At 45.9% G+C, this 19,730-nt stretch overlaps 1 protein-coding gene across 4 annotated transcripts in view; it reads left to right on the forward strand.

Moving 5' to 3' along the window:
* LOC136588507 (zinc finger protein 665-like) overlaps positions 1-19,730 on the forward strand; it is a 41,866-nt gene that overhangs the window by 17,138 nt on the left and 4,998 nt on the right. For all 4 annotated transcript variants that reach the window (XM_066587774.1, XM_066587775.1, XM_066587777.1 and 1 more), the window contains exons 7-9: positions 4,755-4,878; positions 4,972-5,072; positions 11,884-11,998. In XM_066587774.1, the coding sequence (XP_066443871.1) occupies positions 4,755-4,878; positions 4,972-5,072; positions 11,884-11,998 (340 nt within the window). The remainder of the gene's footprint in view (positions 1-4,754; positions 4,879-4,971; positions 5,073-11,883; positions 11,999-19,730) is intronic.

Here is a 19,730-nt window from a genome sequence, read left to right on the forward strand (position 1 = left end):
TGTGTGAGGCGCACTCCTCAGGCCCTGTGTGGGGCGCACTCCTCAGGCCCTGTGTGGGGCGCACTCCTCAGGCCCTGTGTGGGGCGCACTCCTCAGGCCCTGTGTGGGGCGCACTCCTCAGGCCCTGTGTGGGGCGCACTCCTCAGGCCCTGTGTGAGGCGCACTCCTCAGGCCCTGTGTGAGGCGCACTCCTCAGGCCCTGTGTGGGGCGCACTCCTCAGGCCCTGTGTGGGGCGCACTCCTCAGGCCCTGTGTGGGGCGCACTCCTCAGGCCCTGTGTGGGGCGCACTCCTCAGGCCCTGTGTGGGGCGCACTCCTCAGGCCCTGTGTGGGGCGCACTCCTCAGGCCCTGTGTGGGGCGCACTCCTCAGGCCCTGTGTGGGGCGCACTCCTCAGGCCCTGTGTGGGGCGCACTCCTCAGGCCCTGTGTGGGGCGCACTCCTCAGGCCCTGTGTGGGGCGCACTCCTCCGGCCCTGTGTGGGGCGCACTCCTCCGGCCCTGTGTGGGGCGCACTCCTCCGGCCCTGTGTGGGGCGCACTCCTCCGGCCCTGTGTGGGGCGCACTCCTCCGGCCCTGTGTGGGGCGCACTCCTCCGGCCCTGTGTGGGGCGCACTCCTCCGGCCCTGTGTGGGGCACACTCCTCCGGCCCTGTGTGAGGCCATCAGGTCCCGGGGGTTTTACTTTTGGACATAGACTGCAGGGCTTCCTCGATCTCCTCAGAAGAGATGGGGGACTCTAATAAAGACACACAGTCCTCCTGTAACTTTGGAAAGGCGTTATTTGTTAGAAATGCAGCCAGCTCTTCATCTGTATAGGTAATTGGGGTTTGGTAGAGCGGGCTAATGCCTACAGACGGATTTCTGCCGCGTTTCACGCATGCACGCTGGCTCGCGAGACGGGACTTGTGTGGGGGATCCGGAGAGGTGAGTATGGGGTCTTTGGGGGGTGCCGTGTTGGACTCCGCTGCGATATTCCGCTGGCGGAGCCCGACACGGCCACGGGCAGGAGGCCTTAAATCTGCCAAGTATATCAGTTGGGTCAGTGAGCAGGGCGCCATCTGCTGACTTTATCAGCAGCAGCGGTAATGAGGAGGAGTGCTGGCGGACTATATAGAAGTTTACTGGACTGACTACCTAATTCATAGAACCTCTGCCTGCGGAGGAACAGGCGGCGCTGAGCCTTCTCCTTTGGCACTTCGCTCCCTATCTGCAGCCCTCTAGTGTTATTAGTTTCCGCGGGGTCAGTATAAATGCCCTCTCCATGGACCTACACAGCTCCGCTCGCCCCTTCTCTCTTGCCGCAGCCTTTTTAATAATGGATATAGGTGATCTAATGCAGGGGTCCCCAACCACTGGACCGGGGCTGGACCGTTGGGTGTTTAGCGCCGGTCCGCGGCACCGCCGGGAACTTTTGCTCTAAACACAAGGCCCGCAGGCCGAATCCGTCCCGCTGCCTTGTGTTATGTGGCCCGCGGCGTGCCGACGCCGCTGACCACTGAAGCGATTACCAGCGGGGGCGCCGCAGCTCCCCGCTGGTAATCGCGCTGATTCCGGCGCACACTGACGTCAGTGTGCAACCAGGATCCTCCTCCCCGAGTCCCCTGCTCATTAGTTCCGCAGGAGAGGACTCGGGGAGGAAGCGTTCCGGGCTGCACACTGACGTCAGGGCAAGCAGACAGAGAGCGACGCTGTAGTAAGTATATGGGTTGGGGGGCTGCTTACTACTGGGGGGGCTGCCTATTACTGGGGGGGGCTGCTTACTACTGGGGGGGCTGCCTATCACGGGGGGAAGGGGTGCTGCATATTATGGGGGGGGCTGCCTATTACTGGGGGTGGGTGGGGGCTACTTATTACAGGGGAAAGGGCTGCCTATTACTGGGGGGGGCTGGTTATTACGGGGGGGGGGGGGGGCTACTTATTACAGGGGAAGGGGCTGCCTATTACTGGGGGGGGGGCTGCCTATTACTGGGGGGGGCTGCCTATTACTGGGGGGGGCTGCCTATTACTGGGGGGGGGACCTGCTTATTACTGGGGGGGACCTGCTTATTACTGGGGGGGTTGCTTACTGGGGGGGCTGCATATTACAGGGGAAGGGGCTGCTTATTACTGGGGGGGCTACTTATTACAGGGGAAGGGGCTGCCTATTACTGGGGGGGGGCTGCCTATTACTGGGGGGGTACCTGCTTATTACTGGGGGGGATGCCTACTGGGGGGGCTGCTTATTACTGGGGGGGTGGGGGATACTTATTACAGGGGAAGGGGCTGCCTATTACTGGGGAGGGGCTGCCTATTACTGGGGAGGGGCTGCTTATTACTGGAGGGGACCTGCTTATTACTGGGGGGATTGCTTACTGGTGGGGGGGGTGGGGGCTACTTATTACAGGGGAAGGGGCTGCCTATTACTGGAGGGGGTGCTGTCTATTACTGGGGGACCTGCCTATTACTGGGGGGGGGGGCCTGCTTATTACGGGGGGGGGAACCTGCTTATTACTGGGGGGACCTCCTTATTACAGGGGGAGGGGCTGCTAATTACTGAGAGGTGGGGGCTGTCTATTACTGAGGGGTGGGGGCTGTCTATTACTGGGGGGGAGATAAATCATTTGCTGCCCTATGTGTGTGCTGGGGGGGGATAGATTATATACTGCCCTATGTGTGTACTGCCAGGACATTCTAAATGTCATAATTAATTAAGAATGCACTAAACTTCAATCCCCTTCATAACCCCGCCCCATATAACCAAAGCCCCGCCCATGTCCCACCCAACCCTTCCGGGCCTTGTAAAAATGGTCTTGCTTGAAGCCGGTCCCTGGTGCCAAAAAGGTTGGGGACCCCCTGATCTAATGCACCCCTGAGATATGCCTTAAACGCATCTCACAACAATATACAGTCCGAGGCTGGAGCGCCTCAAAGTATACTTGTACCTGGTCTGGGATGCGATCCGTGGGACTGAATAGTGATAGAACGGATGTACCCTCCATCGTTTCAGTGGGGGTGGATCAGGGGATGTTAAAGGGGTTGTCCCGCGAAACAAAGTGGGGTTATACACTTCTGTATGGCCATATTAATGCACTTTGTAATGTACATCGTGCATTAATTATGAGCCATACAGAAGTTATTCACTTACCTGTTCCGTTGCTAGCGTCCCTGTCTCCATGGTGCCGTCTAATCTTCAGCGTCTAATCGCCCGATTAGACGCGCTTGCGCAGTCCGGTCTTCTCCCTTCTGAATGGGGCCGCTCGTGCCGGAGAGCTGGTCCTCATAGCTCCGCCCCGTCACGTGCGCTGATTCCAGCCAATCAGGAGGCTGGAATCGGCAATGGACCGCACAGAGCCCACGGTGCACCATGGGAGAAGACCTGCGGTCCACCGAGGGTGAAGATCCCGGCGGCCATCTTCACAAGGTAAGTAAGAAGTCACCGGAGCGCGGGGATTCGGGTAAGTACTACCCGTTTTTTTTTTTTTTTATCCCTGCATCGGGTTTGTCTCGCGCCGAACGGGGAGGCTATTGAAAAAAAAACCCGCAATGGCGCTAACTTTGGAGAATAGGAATGGGGACCCAAATATAGAGCCTATACGACTGAGGGCGTAATTATGGGCAGCGTGGCATGAGGATTCGTGGGAATCCAGATGGAATACCTGCCACAAATCAATCCGACATCACAGAAGCTAATCTGTTTGGCCCCGCAGTCCCCCCCCAAAACCAGCTCTGCCTCTAAGTCTATCCATGGCCGGGCCACAATCATATTCACTCCCATAACTTGGAAACATTTTTAATAAGTTATGGGCTTCAGTGTGGGAACAAAAACTGTAGAATGTGTATGACTGCGGCTGTGTGGACCCACAGAACCAAGTGAACACGTCCTTTTACTGCACCGTGCATGCTGGAGGACCAAAACCCAACAGTCAATGGCACAATTGCTTTTTTTCCTATTTCATTCCACTTGAACGTTTTTTAAAAAGTTCTACAATATATTTTATGGTGCAGTAAATGGTAACTTGTACAAAAACAAGCCTTCACATCTCTATGCTGATGAAAGATTACAGAAGTTATGGTCCTTCAAAGGCAGGAAAAAAATAAAAAACAAAATGTCGGTAGCTTCTCATGAGGTGCAGAGCGACTCTTATGGCCCTTTTACACGGGACGATTATCGTTCAGGTTCCCGCAGGAATCTAAAGGATAATCGTCCCGTGTAAACGCTCACAGCGACTGGACGAAAATTGTTCAGTTCCCGCATGTAGAAGACTGAGTGATGCGCCGTTCCGTGTAAACAGCGGTCGGTCAGTTTACTGTGAATGGGGGGAGAACGCTCCCCAGCCGCCGCCATGTTGGCAGCGCCGTGAAACAGCACAGGAGCCAGCATCATTGCCCGACAGCTCACCCCGTGTAAAAGGACCATCAGCAGTAATGCGGCCCCATCCGTGAAGCTTCAGGGTGCGGCCAGAGGTTCAGATCGTGGCTTGTCACGGGATCAGTAGAAAGCTAAACGCTGGTGACTTAGTGGCCCCAAAGGTGCCAACGGCTTTCCTTTAATATATGCAGATTAGCTGACTTGTCCCATGCAATTGTGATGATCAGCATACATTGAGAAATTAGCTTGATTCCTTTATGTAAAAAAAAATGTCGTAGTACTCTTTTGGCTTGTTTAGGTAAAAACAGGAAAATTTGAAACATTTGGGGGAAAAAAATGAATTTTTATTTTAGGCCATTTTGCCCATCCCTGGGATAATGTATCTGAATGTATATTGTGTTGTCAGGTTGTTATAAGATGTCAGGATGTCGCTGTCTGTTTTTCCATGGAGGAGTGGGAAAATATAGCCAGGCATGAAGATCTTTACAAGGACGCCATGATGGAGGACCACCGGCCTCTTGCACCACTGGGTAAAGTAGAGATCAGTCCTGAAGGTCATGTAGATACTTCTGTCATCTGATCACATATGAAGGATGTATTCAGTGCCCGTGTGTTTCCTACAGATGAGTCCTGTAAGCGGAACGCACCTGCAATGTGTTCTCCGGATAGTCCCGAGGACAATCACAGTGCGCCACCGGATTATCAAGTAGGCGGAGCTTTGGAGGTATCATCACTTTAAATGATCTGAAGAGTAACTTTTTGGATGGAAGTATCATTTCATTGTATTCAGCATTTTTATTTGAGGAGGTGCAGATTAGAAGTCCTGGGGAGTTGTAAATACTTCTGGCTGGTCCCATATTATTAACCGCACTACAGGTTTAGACAAGGGAAAATAGGAAAAACTATTTAAAATGTCTATGGTGGTCTAAGAAAGTTACTATCTTTAGCTTTGGTATTTTATTTAGAAAAAAGGGGATAATCATTGCCCATCGGCTCACGTTGAACCTAGTGTGTTATAATTTTCCGACCACTTAACCCCTTAGTGACCAAGCCTGTTTGTGCCTTACTGACGGAGCAAAATTTTAGAAATCTGCCATGTGTCACTTTAACAGAATAACTCCATAAAGGTTCTGCATATCCCAGGGATTCTCACATTGTTTTTCCACCACATGTTGTACTTCATTTAGGTGGTAAAAATAGACCGATAGAATTTGTGTATATTTATTAAAAGCGCCAAACTGGGAAAACTTTGAAAAAAATATTAATTTTTCACATATTCAACTGCAACATCTCAAATATGTGCAAACACACTGTACAAATTTTTTGATGAGATATATATTTCCATCTGTTTACTTTATTCTGGACGCACGTTTGAAAAACTTTTGTTTTATTTTAACCATTTAGGAGACGTACAAATTTAATATTACTTATCAACATTTTAAGGAACACTTTGTTTTCCTGCACCGAGCCAAGATTGTAAAGGCTCCTAGGTGTCAGAAAGATAGATAAACTACACCCCTTAGTGTATTCACTGAGGGGGTCATGACTATTTTTACCCCACAGTTTTTTTTTCAGGAATCAATGCAATATAGAGGAGAAAAAAATAAAATTTCATATTTTTGCAAATATGTCATTTTAAAGAAAGTTTGTTTTTTTCTAGAGTGCACATGAAAATGAGGATTTACACCCCAAAATGGATCCCCCTGTTTGTCCTGTGTTCAGAAACATACCCATTGTGGCCCTGATCTTATGTCTGTATGCACAGCGGGGCCCAAACTGAATGGAGCAGCCAGTGGCTTTCAGAGCAGACATTTAGCTTGAAGGCGTTTTAACACCCATTAAGACCCAACGATTCTCGCTCAAAATTCGCTCAAAGCCGTCTTTTGAGCGAGAATCGTTGTATGTAAATGTGCCCATCTTTCACTGTTCAGCCGAACGATGAATTTCAGTTCTGCCTGAAAACCATCATTACGCAGAACAGCTGATAAGCAGGACTGCATGCTGTGTTCGGCCCGGGGAGCGCTGATTACAGCTGACATCGTGCAGTTTTCGTTAATGAGTCATTTATCATTGTATCTCAGCTGGCTGAAAGAGAACGATGAGCCTTATCAGTGCTGAGTTCTCAGCAGGATACAACTGATACTATTGTTTCAGCTGGTATCCCGCTCGGAGAACACAGCAGGAGTATGCAGAAGACAGCGCTCCACCTGTGTTCTGCATACCCTGCTTGGAGCGCTCAGCTGGATACCAGCTGAGCACTTTGTGAACACAGCAGACAGGGCTCCAGTTGTGTTCTGTATACCTTTCTTGGAGCGCTCAGCTGTATACCAGCTGAGCACTCCGAGAAGACAACAGCTGTATGCAGAAGATAGCGCTCCAGCTTGTCTTCTGCATACAGCGTGAGCCTTCATTTACACACTTATGCAAAGTGAATGCTCAAAATTGTCACTCAAACTGCTGTTTAAGCGAATTTTAAGCGATCACCTTACCCTGTAAATGTACACAACCATTATCGCTCAAAATATGCCTTTTGAGCGACTTTTGAGCGAGAATCGTTGTGTCTAAACAATCCATGAGGCCCCATAGCACACTGGTAGAGCCCTTGAGCAGCCAAAACAAAGGAGGACCCCAACAAATGACCCCATTGTGAAAACTAGACCCCTTACGAATTCCCCTAGGGATGTACTGCATATTTTGACCCCACAGTTTTTGAATGAATCTAAAGAAAGCAGAAGGAAAAATTATGTTTTTCATTTTTTTGGTAATTGTGTCAATTTAAAAACACTTTTTTTGTGCAACACACATATGAATGAAGACTATCACACCAAAATAAATCCCCCTGTTGTTCAGAGACATACCCATTGTGGCCCTAATCTACTTACAGGACACATGGCTCGGGCTGGAATTCAGGGCACAATTGAATAAATTCCAGGCCCCATTGCTCACTTGTGCAGAAAAAAAAATAGAAATTAACTCCCTAAAAATAATCCCCACCCACCCCCGCGCCCTTTTTGCCATTCCCTAATTCTAAATAATGTAAACTGTGTGGTATGTCCGAAGACAGGGGTAATTACAGAGATTGGTTAGGATGGGCACAAGGGGCAATAATACCAGGTATCCCTCCTCCTCGGATGCTTTTTGGGGGGTTCTTTGACCTCAGTGGCGAGGATGGGATGTAAAGTGGCACTTTGTGAGTCTTTGTAATCTTGCTGAGGTGCAGCGGTCTCACACAAGCTGCTCCTGGAACTGCAGGAAGGCGAGCGTTCCCGGGGCTTCTTGTAAATGACGTATTACAGGCAGTGCTCTGAATAACGCCGGGCTCACATGGCCGGATGTGGAATCTGCTTGCGGAGGCCCGCAGCGGATCCCAGCTGTGAGCCCATTCGTGGTCCTGTGAGTACCGGCAGCCCATCACAAAGTAGTTGGGTATGGGCTGTGAGTATATCCGTTACTGTGGAGCTCAATGGGCTCTATGTCACAAATATCCGCGGTAAAATAGAACCTACTGCGTTCTGTTTTCTGCGAATGAATTATGAAATTCCGACCAACTAATGTGAGCAGGATTGTGTAATCCAATGCATTTGATTGATCTGCGTATTACCGCGGATCAGACGCATGCGGAATCTGTAATTGCTATCTGGTCATGTGAGACCGGCCTAGGGTAGATCACTACCTTTGGTAGCCGGGGGCAAGAAGATTTTAAATTTTTCTGGCTCCAGCGAATGTGTCTGGCATTTTGCCGGTGGGCCCATGCGCAGAATCTGGGGAAGGTCCACAAAGGAGGATCATGTCAGGGTTCAAATACGGAAACCTATGGTAAAAAGTTTCATCTCCTCTCACCGGTCGCATTAGTGAGGGTAGATGAAACCTTTGGTAGCCAATCCTTGACTTCTGCGCATGCGTCTGCTATTTTGCTGATGGGGCCTTGCGCAGAAGCCGGAGTAAGGTCAGCGGAAAAAGGATCCCATTGTGGGACAAATCCGGGGACCATAGTTATGTAATTTCATCTCCCCTCATGGATACGATCCGTAAGGGAAGATGAAGCTTTAACTTTTTAAACTATTTACTTTAACTTTTTTTAACTTTGCATGATCACCGTTATCCAATGGATAACGGTAATCATGTGACTGGGAACCCCATACAGCAGTTCCTGGTCACATCTTCCTGCATTCGGCTATCTTTGACAGCTGGGTGCAGGCAGATTTTAAATTTGCCGGGCTCTGCGGCCTTCTGCGCATTGGCACAAAAGCCCGCCACAGGTCCCGATCGCTGCAGGACATCACAGAGGACAGCGGTGAGTATTTTCAGCTGCCCCCATAGATCCGATCCATAAGGGCAGCTAAAACTTTGACTTTTTAAAACTTTTTTTTAAACTTTTCCGTGATCGCCGGTGTCCATTGGATAATGGCGATCGGAGGCCCAGGAACCGGTCACCATGGTCCCCGGTGATATCAATTCTGGCAGGGGCATTTAAATCCCCCGAACGATGTTAGGGGGTCCCATACAGACCTCCCACGTGAGATCGCAGCATGCCATACAGGTGTCATGGCAGCCGGGGATCTTCTGAAAGGCCCCAGAGCTGCGTTAGGAAACTGCCTATCAAGCCGTCCCCGTGGGGTGGCTTGATAGACTGCCTATCAAATCGCAGTATGACGTCATACTGCAGGAGCGATCAAAGCATCGCTAGTTGTGGACCCCAGGGGGACTTAAAAAATTTTTTTTTTTTAAAGTAAAGAAAAAAATAAGACTTAAAAATAAAGCTTTATTAATTGTAAAAAAAAAAGTAATAAAAGTTTAAATCGCCCTCCTTTTGCCATATCTATAATATAATAATCTAAATCATAAAAGAAAAATACGTATTGCCACGTCCGTAAAAGTCCGATCTATCTAAGTAGTATTATTTACCCCGCACAGTGAACGTCGTCCGGAAAAAAAAATTTCAGTTACCCTGTCTCCCAGAAAAAAATGCAATAAAAAGTGATCAAAAAGTCGCATATATTCCGAATTGGTACTATCGTAAACTACAGGATATTACGCAAAAAATGAGCCGTCACACAACTACGTCGACGGAAAAATAAAAAAGTAATTGTGCGCAGAAGATGGCGGCAGAAAATAGTTTTAAATGATTAACCCCTTCCCGCTCCAGGGCGTACCGGTACGTCCTGGAGATAGCGCGGGATCACATAAGATCCAGCGCTATCCCGCAGCGGGAGCCGGCTGTCAGTCACAGCCGGCGTCCCGCTGCAACAGCGGGGGGACATCGGAGATGCGCCGCCCGCTGTTAACCCCTTCCCTGCCGCGATCTAAGTAGATCGCGGCAGGGAAAGAGTTCACAGAGGGATCGCGCTCCCTCTGTGTCTCCGGCCGGAACTCGCGATGTCATCGCGAGAGCCCGGCCTGTCGCCATGGCAACAGGATGCCAGACACTGGCGTCCTGTATTGCCTGTGCCTATAATCGCTGTATAAGCGATAAGGCATGGGAGAGCAGTAGCTCTGCCATGCCTTATGACAGCAATCATAGGCATAGTGCTGCAAGTCCCTCAGAGGGACTCAAATAGTATAAAAAAAAGAAAAGAAAAGTGTAAAAAAAGAAAAATGTAAAAAAAAATTTAAAAAAACCCTTTTTTTATGCTTTTTCTAATATTAGCATAAAAAAAGGGAAAAAAATTAAAACCCCACATATTTGGTATTGACGTGTCCGTAACGAAGTGTACAAAAAGTTGAACACACTTTTTATTTTGTACGATAAAAAGCGTAAAAAACAGAGGCAAAATGCTAATTTTTAGCATTTTGCCTCCCAAAAAATGCAATAAAAGTGATCAAAAAAGCCGTACATTCCCCAAAATGGTACCAATAAAAACTACAGCTCGTCTCGTAAAAAATAAGCCCTCATAGAGCTCCGTACATAGAAAAATAAAAAAGTTACAGGACTTTGAATGCAGCTATAGAGGAAAAAAAAGATTTCCAAAAAAAGGGGGTTTTATTGCAAAAAAGTGTAAAAACCTAAAAAAAAATATGACAATTTTGGTATCGTTGTTACCGTACCGACCCGCAGAAAAAATTTAGTGTGTCATTTATGCTGCATGATTAACGCTGTAAAAAAAGAAAAAGAAATCTATGGCAGAATTGATGCGTTTTCTCTCCCTGTTATCATTAAAAAAAATTAAAAAATTTTACGATATTGTCTATGTACCCAAAAGTGGCACCGATAAAAACTATAGATCGCCACGCAAAAAACAAGCCCTTATACGGCCGCGTCCACGGAAAAATAAAAAAGTTATGGCTTTTGAAAAATGGAGATGGAAAAATACCAAAAAATCGCTTGGTCCTCAACGCCAAAATAGGCCATGTCATTAAGGGGTTAAATGTCTTTGAAAAAAAAAAAGTACAGTAAAAAAAAAAAAATAAATAAGCCTATTCAAGTTTGGTATCGCAGTAATCACACTGACCCATAGAATAAAGTTATCAGGTCATTTTTGTTGCAGTGTGTACACCGTAGAAACAAGATGTACTGAAAGATGGCGGAATGTCGTTTTTTTGTTTTTTTTTTCATTTTAATTCATTTTAATTAATTTTTTACAAGTTTTTCCGTACATTATATGGTGCATTAAATTGCACCATTGAAAAATACAACTCGTCCCGCAAAAACAACAAGCCCTCATACAGCGACGGTGATGGATAAATAAAGGAATTATGATTTTTTTTAAAGAGGGAGGAAAACACTAAAATAGAAAAAAAACAGGGGCTGCGTGATTAAGGGATTACATAATGGTGCATGTACAGTAATTCCCATACTACATTATAAGCATAAGTACTAGAGATGAGCGAGCACGCTCGTTTAAGGCTGTGTGTACACAACAAAGCTATGTGAGCACATACAATGTGCATTCTGTTGTGTGTACTTATTAGAGATGAGCGAGCACGCTCGTTTAAGGCTGCTACTCGATCGAGTAGCAGTCTTATCGAGTAACTGTGTACTTGCCTGAGCAGCATGTTGGGGGCAGGAGGGAGCGGGAGGAGAGTGAGAGATCTCTTCCCCCCCCCCCCCCCCCCCCCCCCCACTGGCCAACGCCCCCCGCCCCCTGCATGCTGCTCGGGCGAGTACACAGTTACTCGATAAGATTGCTACTCGATCGAGTAGCAGCCTTAAACGAGCGTGCTCGCTCATCTCTAATAAGTACACACAACAGAATGCACATTGTATGTGCTCACATAGCTTTGTTGTGTACACACACTAGAGAATCACATTATAGGTACCTAAACAGCAAACGTTTATTGACTGAGCAAAGTGCTTTATTAGTGTTCTGCCAGGTCAGGGGGGTCTAGCTCTCCCGGACCCTCTGACGCCAGACCATAAGTCATAGGCACTTTGACTTAGGAAGATATATATTTTTTTCTCCCAAAAATTCACCTTATCGCCTGAAATATCTGGCAGTTTTGTTTTGGGAGGTGGTTGAAATTTTATTTAGAGATCTTTACCTTTGCTTTAAAACAAGACAGTTAATTAATGTTACTTTTTCTACCTCTTGGATCAGGGTGAAGATATAATTGATCTTAAAGTTGAAATTATGGAAACAGAAGAGGGTGAGATGTATATCCGGTGTGATCCCCCGTTCATGGAGGAGGAATTCCCTACAGATATTAGCCATGGTGAGTAATATCCTCTAAATCAGGGGTCCCCAACCACCAGGACCGGGCCGTTAGGGTTTCTTTTCCGGTCCGCAGCGCCGCAGACCAGCACAGTAGTGTTGTAACTTGATGTCACGTCACTGGAAGCTAGGGGTTAAGCGGACTTTGGAGTGGACACCCCCTAGCTTCCGATTGGCTAGTACTGCGGCAGGGAGGACACTGACAGGCGAGCTGTTCTTTCTACAGTAGGGAACACTGTCTCCCTGCTCCGATGTGTACTGCAGCTGCTGCTGAGTGCTACGCCGGGCCGACAATGTAGGAAAGTAAGGCTGCCCTGCAGAACTGCTGTGTGGCTTGTTGTGCTGGGCTGCTGCCCGCAGCGCCTCCTATGCTCTATCGTGTGCTGCTCTCTGCTACCGGTGGTGGGGGTGGGGGTTCGCCAGCATGGCAGTGAGCGCATGGGAGCGGAGAGCATAGCGGGGACCTCAGGAACCACGCCGTCAGAACTGACGGGGTCCCTAGAGTTCTTGCAGCGCAGGGGGGCATGGCCACACGGACAGTGCTTCGGATCCGGTGAGTGCATATATGAGGGTGCCAGGGAGTGTAGCAGGGCAGCAGAGTGGTCCCAGCAGCACCCCCCGATCTACAGCGCTGTTTGATGTATAGCGCTGCATAACCCCACCCCCATATGACCAAAGTCCCACCCCGCCCTGAAAAATCATCTTGCTTGAGGCCGGTTCCTGGAGAAAAAAAGGTTGGGGACCACTGCTCTAAATACTAAACGGACTGAAAAAAAGAAAATTAGAGCATGAGGTTTATGTTCAGTAAAGTTTTATTGATCTCTGTGACCACAGCAGCATGCGGACAGTACGCAAACTGCACTCTTTCAGAAATTCTACCACCCTTGGCTCAAAAGCCAGTAATCATTAGTTTTTGCAATTCGTGATAAATCCCCAACCAAACATCATGGGCTACGTGTGGATGACGTCAAAAGTAGAAGGTAGTCATAATAATGTGACTTTACTGTGTATTATCATTAAGAATCTTGCTTTTACGTCTGTAAATCAAATTTAAAGTGGCTGTCAATACGGGTCTCCCTTCCAGCTGCTCTGCAATCCACTGCCTGTTGTTAGGTTTTGAGCTGTTATAGTTACTGGGATGTTTTATTAGGTTTGAGGGAGGAGCTGCCTTCTCATGCACAGCTTCTTTCACTCACAGGCTGACACATCTGCAGACACAGTGTCTGCAATCGCTGCCTCTTCTGCTGTTTCAGCACGTGTGCGTATAGGCACATTATATTGGGTTTACTAACCATTTGGTCAGAATGAGTCTGAATACTTGACTTATACAATCATCCTCAGAAGGAAGAGAGTGGGTATTCAGATACTGCCTCCCTGCTGTTGGGGTCAGATGCAGAGCAATGCACCATGGGAAGTGAGGGAAAGGAAGTACGGTATAGTGAACTACTGGCAGAATGCTAGGCTTGCAACACAGCTCCAGCCTGAAAGTGGATTGCAAACAGCTGGACAGCAGAAAAATGGGGAAGACCACCTGAAAATCAAAACTTCAAACCATGAAGCAAGGTGCAAACAGAAGCAAATGAGTGAGTAAAGAGAATCTGTTATATTTTAGAAAACCTGTTGAAAACTCTGATGCACTTCAAAATGTTGTCTTTAACTAGTTTTTAAAGTGTCCTATAAGATAAAGATGAGCAAAATGTAAAGAACCATGAGCTCGGACAGAACGTAACATTATTCACCTAAGGGGAATGCAAGTGCGAACAGTAATAACCAAAGACATCAATAAACTGCGAAAGTCCAGGACAAAAAACAGGAGGGCAGAGAGTGGTGGAATCGAGGGAGGAGCCATACAGGGAAAGTAATGGAGGTGGGTGCAAATCACTGGTCTATTCCATGCAAAGATATGTAGATCAAGGACAAGCTCCCGTAACCCAGAAGGTAAACTGCAGTGGAGGTGAGATGGAAGGAATATCTATCTGGATTTTCCATGTGGCCCCAGACTATGAATTCCTTCATTCCTAATATAATTTAGGGATTACACCGATTCGGTGCTGTTGGGCGGAGTGGAGGATCTCCAAAGTCTAGGAAGAATCTGCTGTGTCTGCATCCTGCAATATCATAGCAGACTCACCAAATATGTAGCATGGTTCCTTAGGTCCCAAGACATCTGCATCACAGGTCAGAAACCACTTGAAGGATGCAGTGGAGCTGTTCAGCTGTTCTGTACCATCTGGAGAGAATCTTAATATTGGTCTCTTGTAATTGTCAGGAGATCGAGAGTTTGAGCCAAAACAGTGTGGATCTGGCCCAATCATGAGAGGAGATGGATTTGTTTACTTCCCAGTCCACATAAAACGGCACTAGTTCTTGTTGAACTCTATCCCATCAGGGATCTATATAGCAAACATATAGAATGTCTCGGGGCCTCGTTATTGGTGCTCAGCTGTTCTAAGGAAGTAGGATTCCTAATCAAATGTATTTGGCGTTAAGGAGCGATAAAAGCCTTGTAGCTGGTTATATGTCTTCTTCACAGGACCCCTGGAGGGATATAGAGAATTGTATCCTCAGTTATAGATTATACCTGAAAGTGCATGGTTTCTGGCAAGATCAAAAATGGTGTTAATTCCCCATCTAGTGGGAATCGGGTGTTAAGGGGCTGGTATGAGGAGTTTTAAGAACCAAGTCCCACACTGAAAGGAAAGCTTGTAATCTATCTGTGAGGGGGATCCAGAGGGATGATCTAATTGGATGTGAGTTGGGCTGACATTGTATGTCCACCAAGAGCCTGAAGGAGGAGGAGCCAAGGACTAGATCAAGAATCCACAGAATCAAGCACTTCTAATACTGAGCAGGGTTCTCAACTCTAGTCCTTCCCCCTTAGGTCATGTTATTAGGTTGTCCTCAGTATTGCACAGGTGATGTAATTATCGTCAGTCCTCAGACTAGGGTTGCCACTGTCCTGGATTTCCTTTGTGGAACCATGGCTTACTCAATTAGGAATGTTTACACCCTTCCAGATTAATTCTGAATTGATTATATGCGCATAAGAAGATTTGACACGGACACAGGTTCAGCATGTATAAGCTTCCTCAATTCTGCTTTAATGTTGGGCGCGCAGCCTCTTTTAAAGAGTTTAACATATCTGCCCATCTGGGCAGGTCAAAGATTACATAGATACAACGTATTGTTTAACCCCTTCATGACATGGCCTATTTTAGGCTTAAGGACGCAATAATTTTTGGCGGATTTTCTTCTCCGTTTATCAAAAGCCATAATTTTTTTATTTTTCCGTGGACGCGGCCGTATGAGGGCTTGTTTTTTGCGCGGCGAGCTGTAGTTTTTATCGGTGCCACCTTTGGGTACATAGACTATATCGTAAAACTTTTATTATTTATTTTATGATAGCAGGGAGAGAAAACGCATCCATTCTGCCATAGATTTTTATTTTTTTTTACAGCGTTAATCATGCAGCATAAGTGACACAATTCATTTTTTCTGCGGGTCGGTACGGTTACAGCGATACCAAAATTCTTACTTTTTTTTTAGGATTTTCCACTTTTCTGCAATAAAACCCCTTTTTTTGGAAATCTTTTTTCTATTCTAAATTGCTGCATTCAAAGTCCTGTAACTTTTTTATTTTTTGATGTACGGAGCTCTGTGAGGGCTTATTTTTTGCGAGACGAGCTGTAGTTTTTACTGGTACCATTTTGGGGTACATACGTCTTTTTTGATCACTTTTATTGCGTTTTTAGTGAGGCAAAATGCTAAAAATTAGCATTTTGCCTCAGGTTTTTAGCGTTTTTTTTCCGTGCACAGTCAAAAGCATGTGCAACTTATTGTACGCGTCGTTATGGACGCGACAATACCAAATATGTGGGGTTTTTGTTTTTTTTTTTACCTTTTTTTATGCTAATCTGAGAAAAAGCATAAAAAATGGTTTTTTTACTCTTTTTTTTTTACATTTTTTTTAAATTCATTTCTTTAATCTTTGTTTTTTTTACACTATTTGAGTCCCTCTGGGGGACTTTGACCACTGATCACTGTCATAAGTGTCTGGCGTCCTGTTACCATGGCGATGTTATCGCGAGAGCCGGCCGGAGACACAGAGGGAGTCCGCTCCCTCTGTGAACCCTTTCCCTGCCGCGATCTACTTGGATTGCGGCAGGGAAGGGGTTAACAGCGGGGGGGGGGGGGGATTTCCGATCCCCCCCCCCCGCTGTTGCTGTGGGACGCCGCCTGTGACTGACAGCCGGCTCCCGCTGCGGGATCACATATGATCCCGCACTATCTCCAAGACGTAAGTTTACGTCCTGTTGCGGAAAGTACCAGGCTGCCAGGACGTAAACTTACGCCCTGGAGCGGGAAGGGGTTAATTATTGGATAAGCATCTTGAAATTCTTCCATCCTCCGGTCATCTGTTATTGCCCATCATATGGTAGCAGTCCGCAGAGGGCAGGACGAGATGAGTGGGTTGTCTTGGACCCACGTGGGGTTCCTCCGATATGATTGGATATTACAGCTTGAACTATTAATTGCATAAATTTCCCGTGTTATTTGCATAAGTTTCCAGTAAAACTGCTTGGGTTATTATTGCGGTAGATGCTTCAGACTGCGGTTATTTATGTCTGATGTAATCGGGAAATAGAGCGTTCTTGCTGACTGCTAGCTTCTGCTTGCATCTGTAGGAGTTTAGAGAATTGGAAAGTTTCATAATTTTTACCTATAGGGAAGTAGATATATTGGATACACAGAGAGTATATCTATATCTGTAGAAGGGCAAACAAAATGGAGTAATACTGGCATTGGTATACATCTATAAAAACAGGTCTCCTGTCCACATGAAATGTATGTCCATTGTCCCAAAAATATAGATATGGCGGATATCCACTACACCACCTTTGTCACGAAAAAATACCGGCTATGGTAAGAAAAGAAAAGGGGGCGTGGCTTATCACAGCATTTTGTTCCTCCTTTATCTCCTGGATCTCGTCCAGCAGCTGTGCGCATGCGTGGGATCCAGGCCAGCGTGTTCTCGCGAGTAGATGACGTTTAGTGTGAATCACGCTAAATATCATCTACTCGCGAGTACATGCTGCAGACACTCGCATCGCATACAATGTGCACATATATAATTATATACATGAGATACCCAGGTTACCCAGCATGGTCCATATCACTATATACAGGAGATTTCTTACAGCCCCGACACGTCACATGGCTGATCAGAGCTGTTAACACTTTAAATGCCGCTGTCAAATCTGACAGTGGCATTTAAATCCTCTGAACGATGTTCAGGGGTCCCAGATGGCCTTCCCCCCTGCGATAAGATCGGGAGAGCCGTGCGGGTGTGATGGCAGCTGGGGTCCTTCCAAAAAGGCCCCAGGGCTGCCTTGGCAGACTGCCTATCAGATCACCGTATGATGTAATGCCATGGCATTACATCATACTGCAGGAGTGATCCAACCATCACAAGTTGTGGACCAAAAGAAAGAGTTTTTAAATTAATCATTAAAAAAAAAAAGTTATAAAAGTAAAGTAAAAAAACTTTTGCCATATATATATAATTACCAAGTTTGGTCGGAATTGCACCAGGCGTTGATGAGTTATGGTGGCACATACATACATATTATATATATAATGTATGTGTATATTTTTATATATGTGTGTGTTTAATATATATATATATATATATATATATATACACATACATAAATAATATATATATAAATTATGTATGTGTATATATGTGTGTGTATGTATATATTATGTATGTGTATACGTGTGTGTGTATGTATATATTATGTATGTGCCACCATAACTCATCAACGCCTTGAGCAATTTTGAACAATCTTAGTACATAGATAACTCATCCCATAGGGACAAACTCGGTGGGGGTAATACAGCCCCACTACCCCTGGGGGGGAGTGGTAAATGTGTGTGTTTGCTTCCAGCAGCACTGGGCCGCTATCTCCCACACAGCCTCCCAACAACACGATTCTATTATATCACGCAGCTTGCAACCACAACTACCAGAGCACGGCTGCCAGTCCTCGACGGGGCAATTTCAACCAAACTTGGTACATATATATATCTCATCCCATGGGGACAAATTTGGTGGGGATAAGGCAGCCCCACTACCCCTGGGGGTGGGGGGTGGAGGGGAAATTGTGTGTGTGTAGAATGTGTGTATGTATGTATGTGAAAACTAAAATACACGGGCAACGCCGGGTAATCTGCTCAACTCAGGAATAAGATAGCCACACTACCCCTAGGGGGGAGTACGGTGGAATGCCAGAATTGCACTTGAGCAGATGGTTTTTATTTCACAGTCTTAGATTACACAGACTACCTCCTCCTCCTGATACACTAATCTACTACACAGATGACCTCCTCCTTCTCAAATACTAATATTACGTGGACAACCTCCTCATATACTAATATATTAAATCAGTACACACACATATATAGATATACACACACTTAAATTCTTTTACTGTCTAAAACTAAAATACACGGGCAACGCCGGGTAATCGGCTACTTTGCAAAAAAAATTTTAAATAACAAAATAAAAATACATATTTGGTATCGCTGTGTCCATAAAAATTCGTTCTATCAAAGTAGCGCAATATTTACCGTGCACAGTGAACGTCGGAAAACAAATAAAGAACGCCAGAAATTTGGTCACCCTGTTGCCAAGCAAAAAATCTAATAAAAAGCGATCAAAAAGTCATATGTATTCAAAAATAGTACCAACGGAAACTACAGGACGTACTGCACAAAATGAACCCTCGCACAACTACGTCAACGGAAAAATAAAAAAGTTATTGTGTGCAGAAGATGGCGCCAGAAAATAATTTAAAAAAATTAAGTATAAGTATTACAGTGGAAAAAAAAAATCTTATAGAGTAATTGTATAGAATAAAGTTGTCATGTCATTTTTGTTGCCGTTTGTGCAGCGTAGAAAAAAGACGCACCGAAAGATGGCGGAATGTCAGTTTTTTTTTCCATTTCTCTCCACTTAGAATTTTTTTTAAAGTTTTTCAGTACGTTATATGGTACATTAAATAGCACCATTGAAAAGTACAACTCATCCTACAAAAAGCAAGCTCTCATATAGCGACGTCGATGGATAAATAAAGGAGTTACGATTTTTTTAAAAGGGAGGAGAAAAAAACGAAAATGGAAAAAGGCAAAAAAGCTCCGTCACTAAGGGGTTAAAGGGTTGTACCACAATTAAAAGTTATCCACTTCTCAGTTCACCAGAACGGGCATATCTTTCAAAATGGTGGGGTCCAACTGCTGAAACCATCACTAATCCTAAGAATGCGATTACAATGTATTATGAAATTGGGTTAGCAGCAGTCGCCCATACGTACCGCCACTCATTTATTTCGCTTTATTTTTAATTGCTAGATGTCTCTTAAAAAGCATACTAAACATGGAGCCATTTATATGATGGGTGCTTTGCTTAGAATAGTAGTCCATAACCTGGAGCTGAGGAGCCACATTTGGGTCGTGACCCCCTGCTGTGAGGCTCACCATAGGAATGTTGATTTATAATTGTTGCTGTTAGTCGTTTAGTCATTCACAACCCATGGCGACCCTTAAGGCAAGCTCCCTCCAGGTTTTTTGGTTTTACACTGCTGCTTTCAGTTTTGTGATACCCATGCCAGTATCAGCTCTGACAGTATCTTGCACTGTGTTCTTTTGCCACTGATCTGTCCAAAGCATTA

This window comes from Eleutherodactylus coqui, chromosome 13 (assembly GCF_035609145.1).
Source record: "Eleutherodactylus coqui strain aEleCoq1 chromosome 13, aEleCoq1.hap1, whole genome shotgun sequence".
Taxonomy (NCBI): domain Eukaryota; kingdom Metazoa; phylum Chordata; class Amphibia; order Anura; family Eleutherodactylidae; genus Eleutherodactylus; species Eleutherodactylus coqui.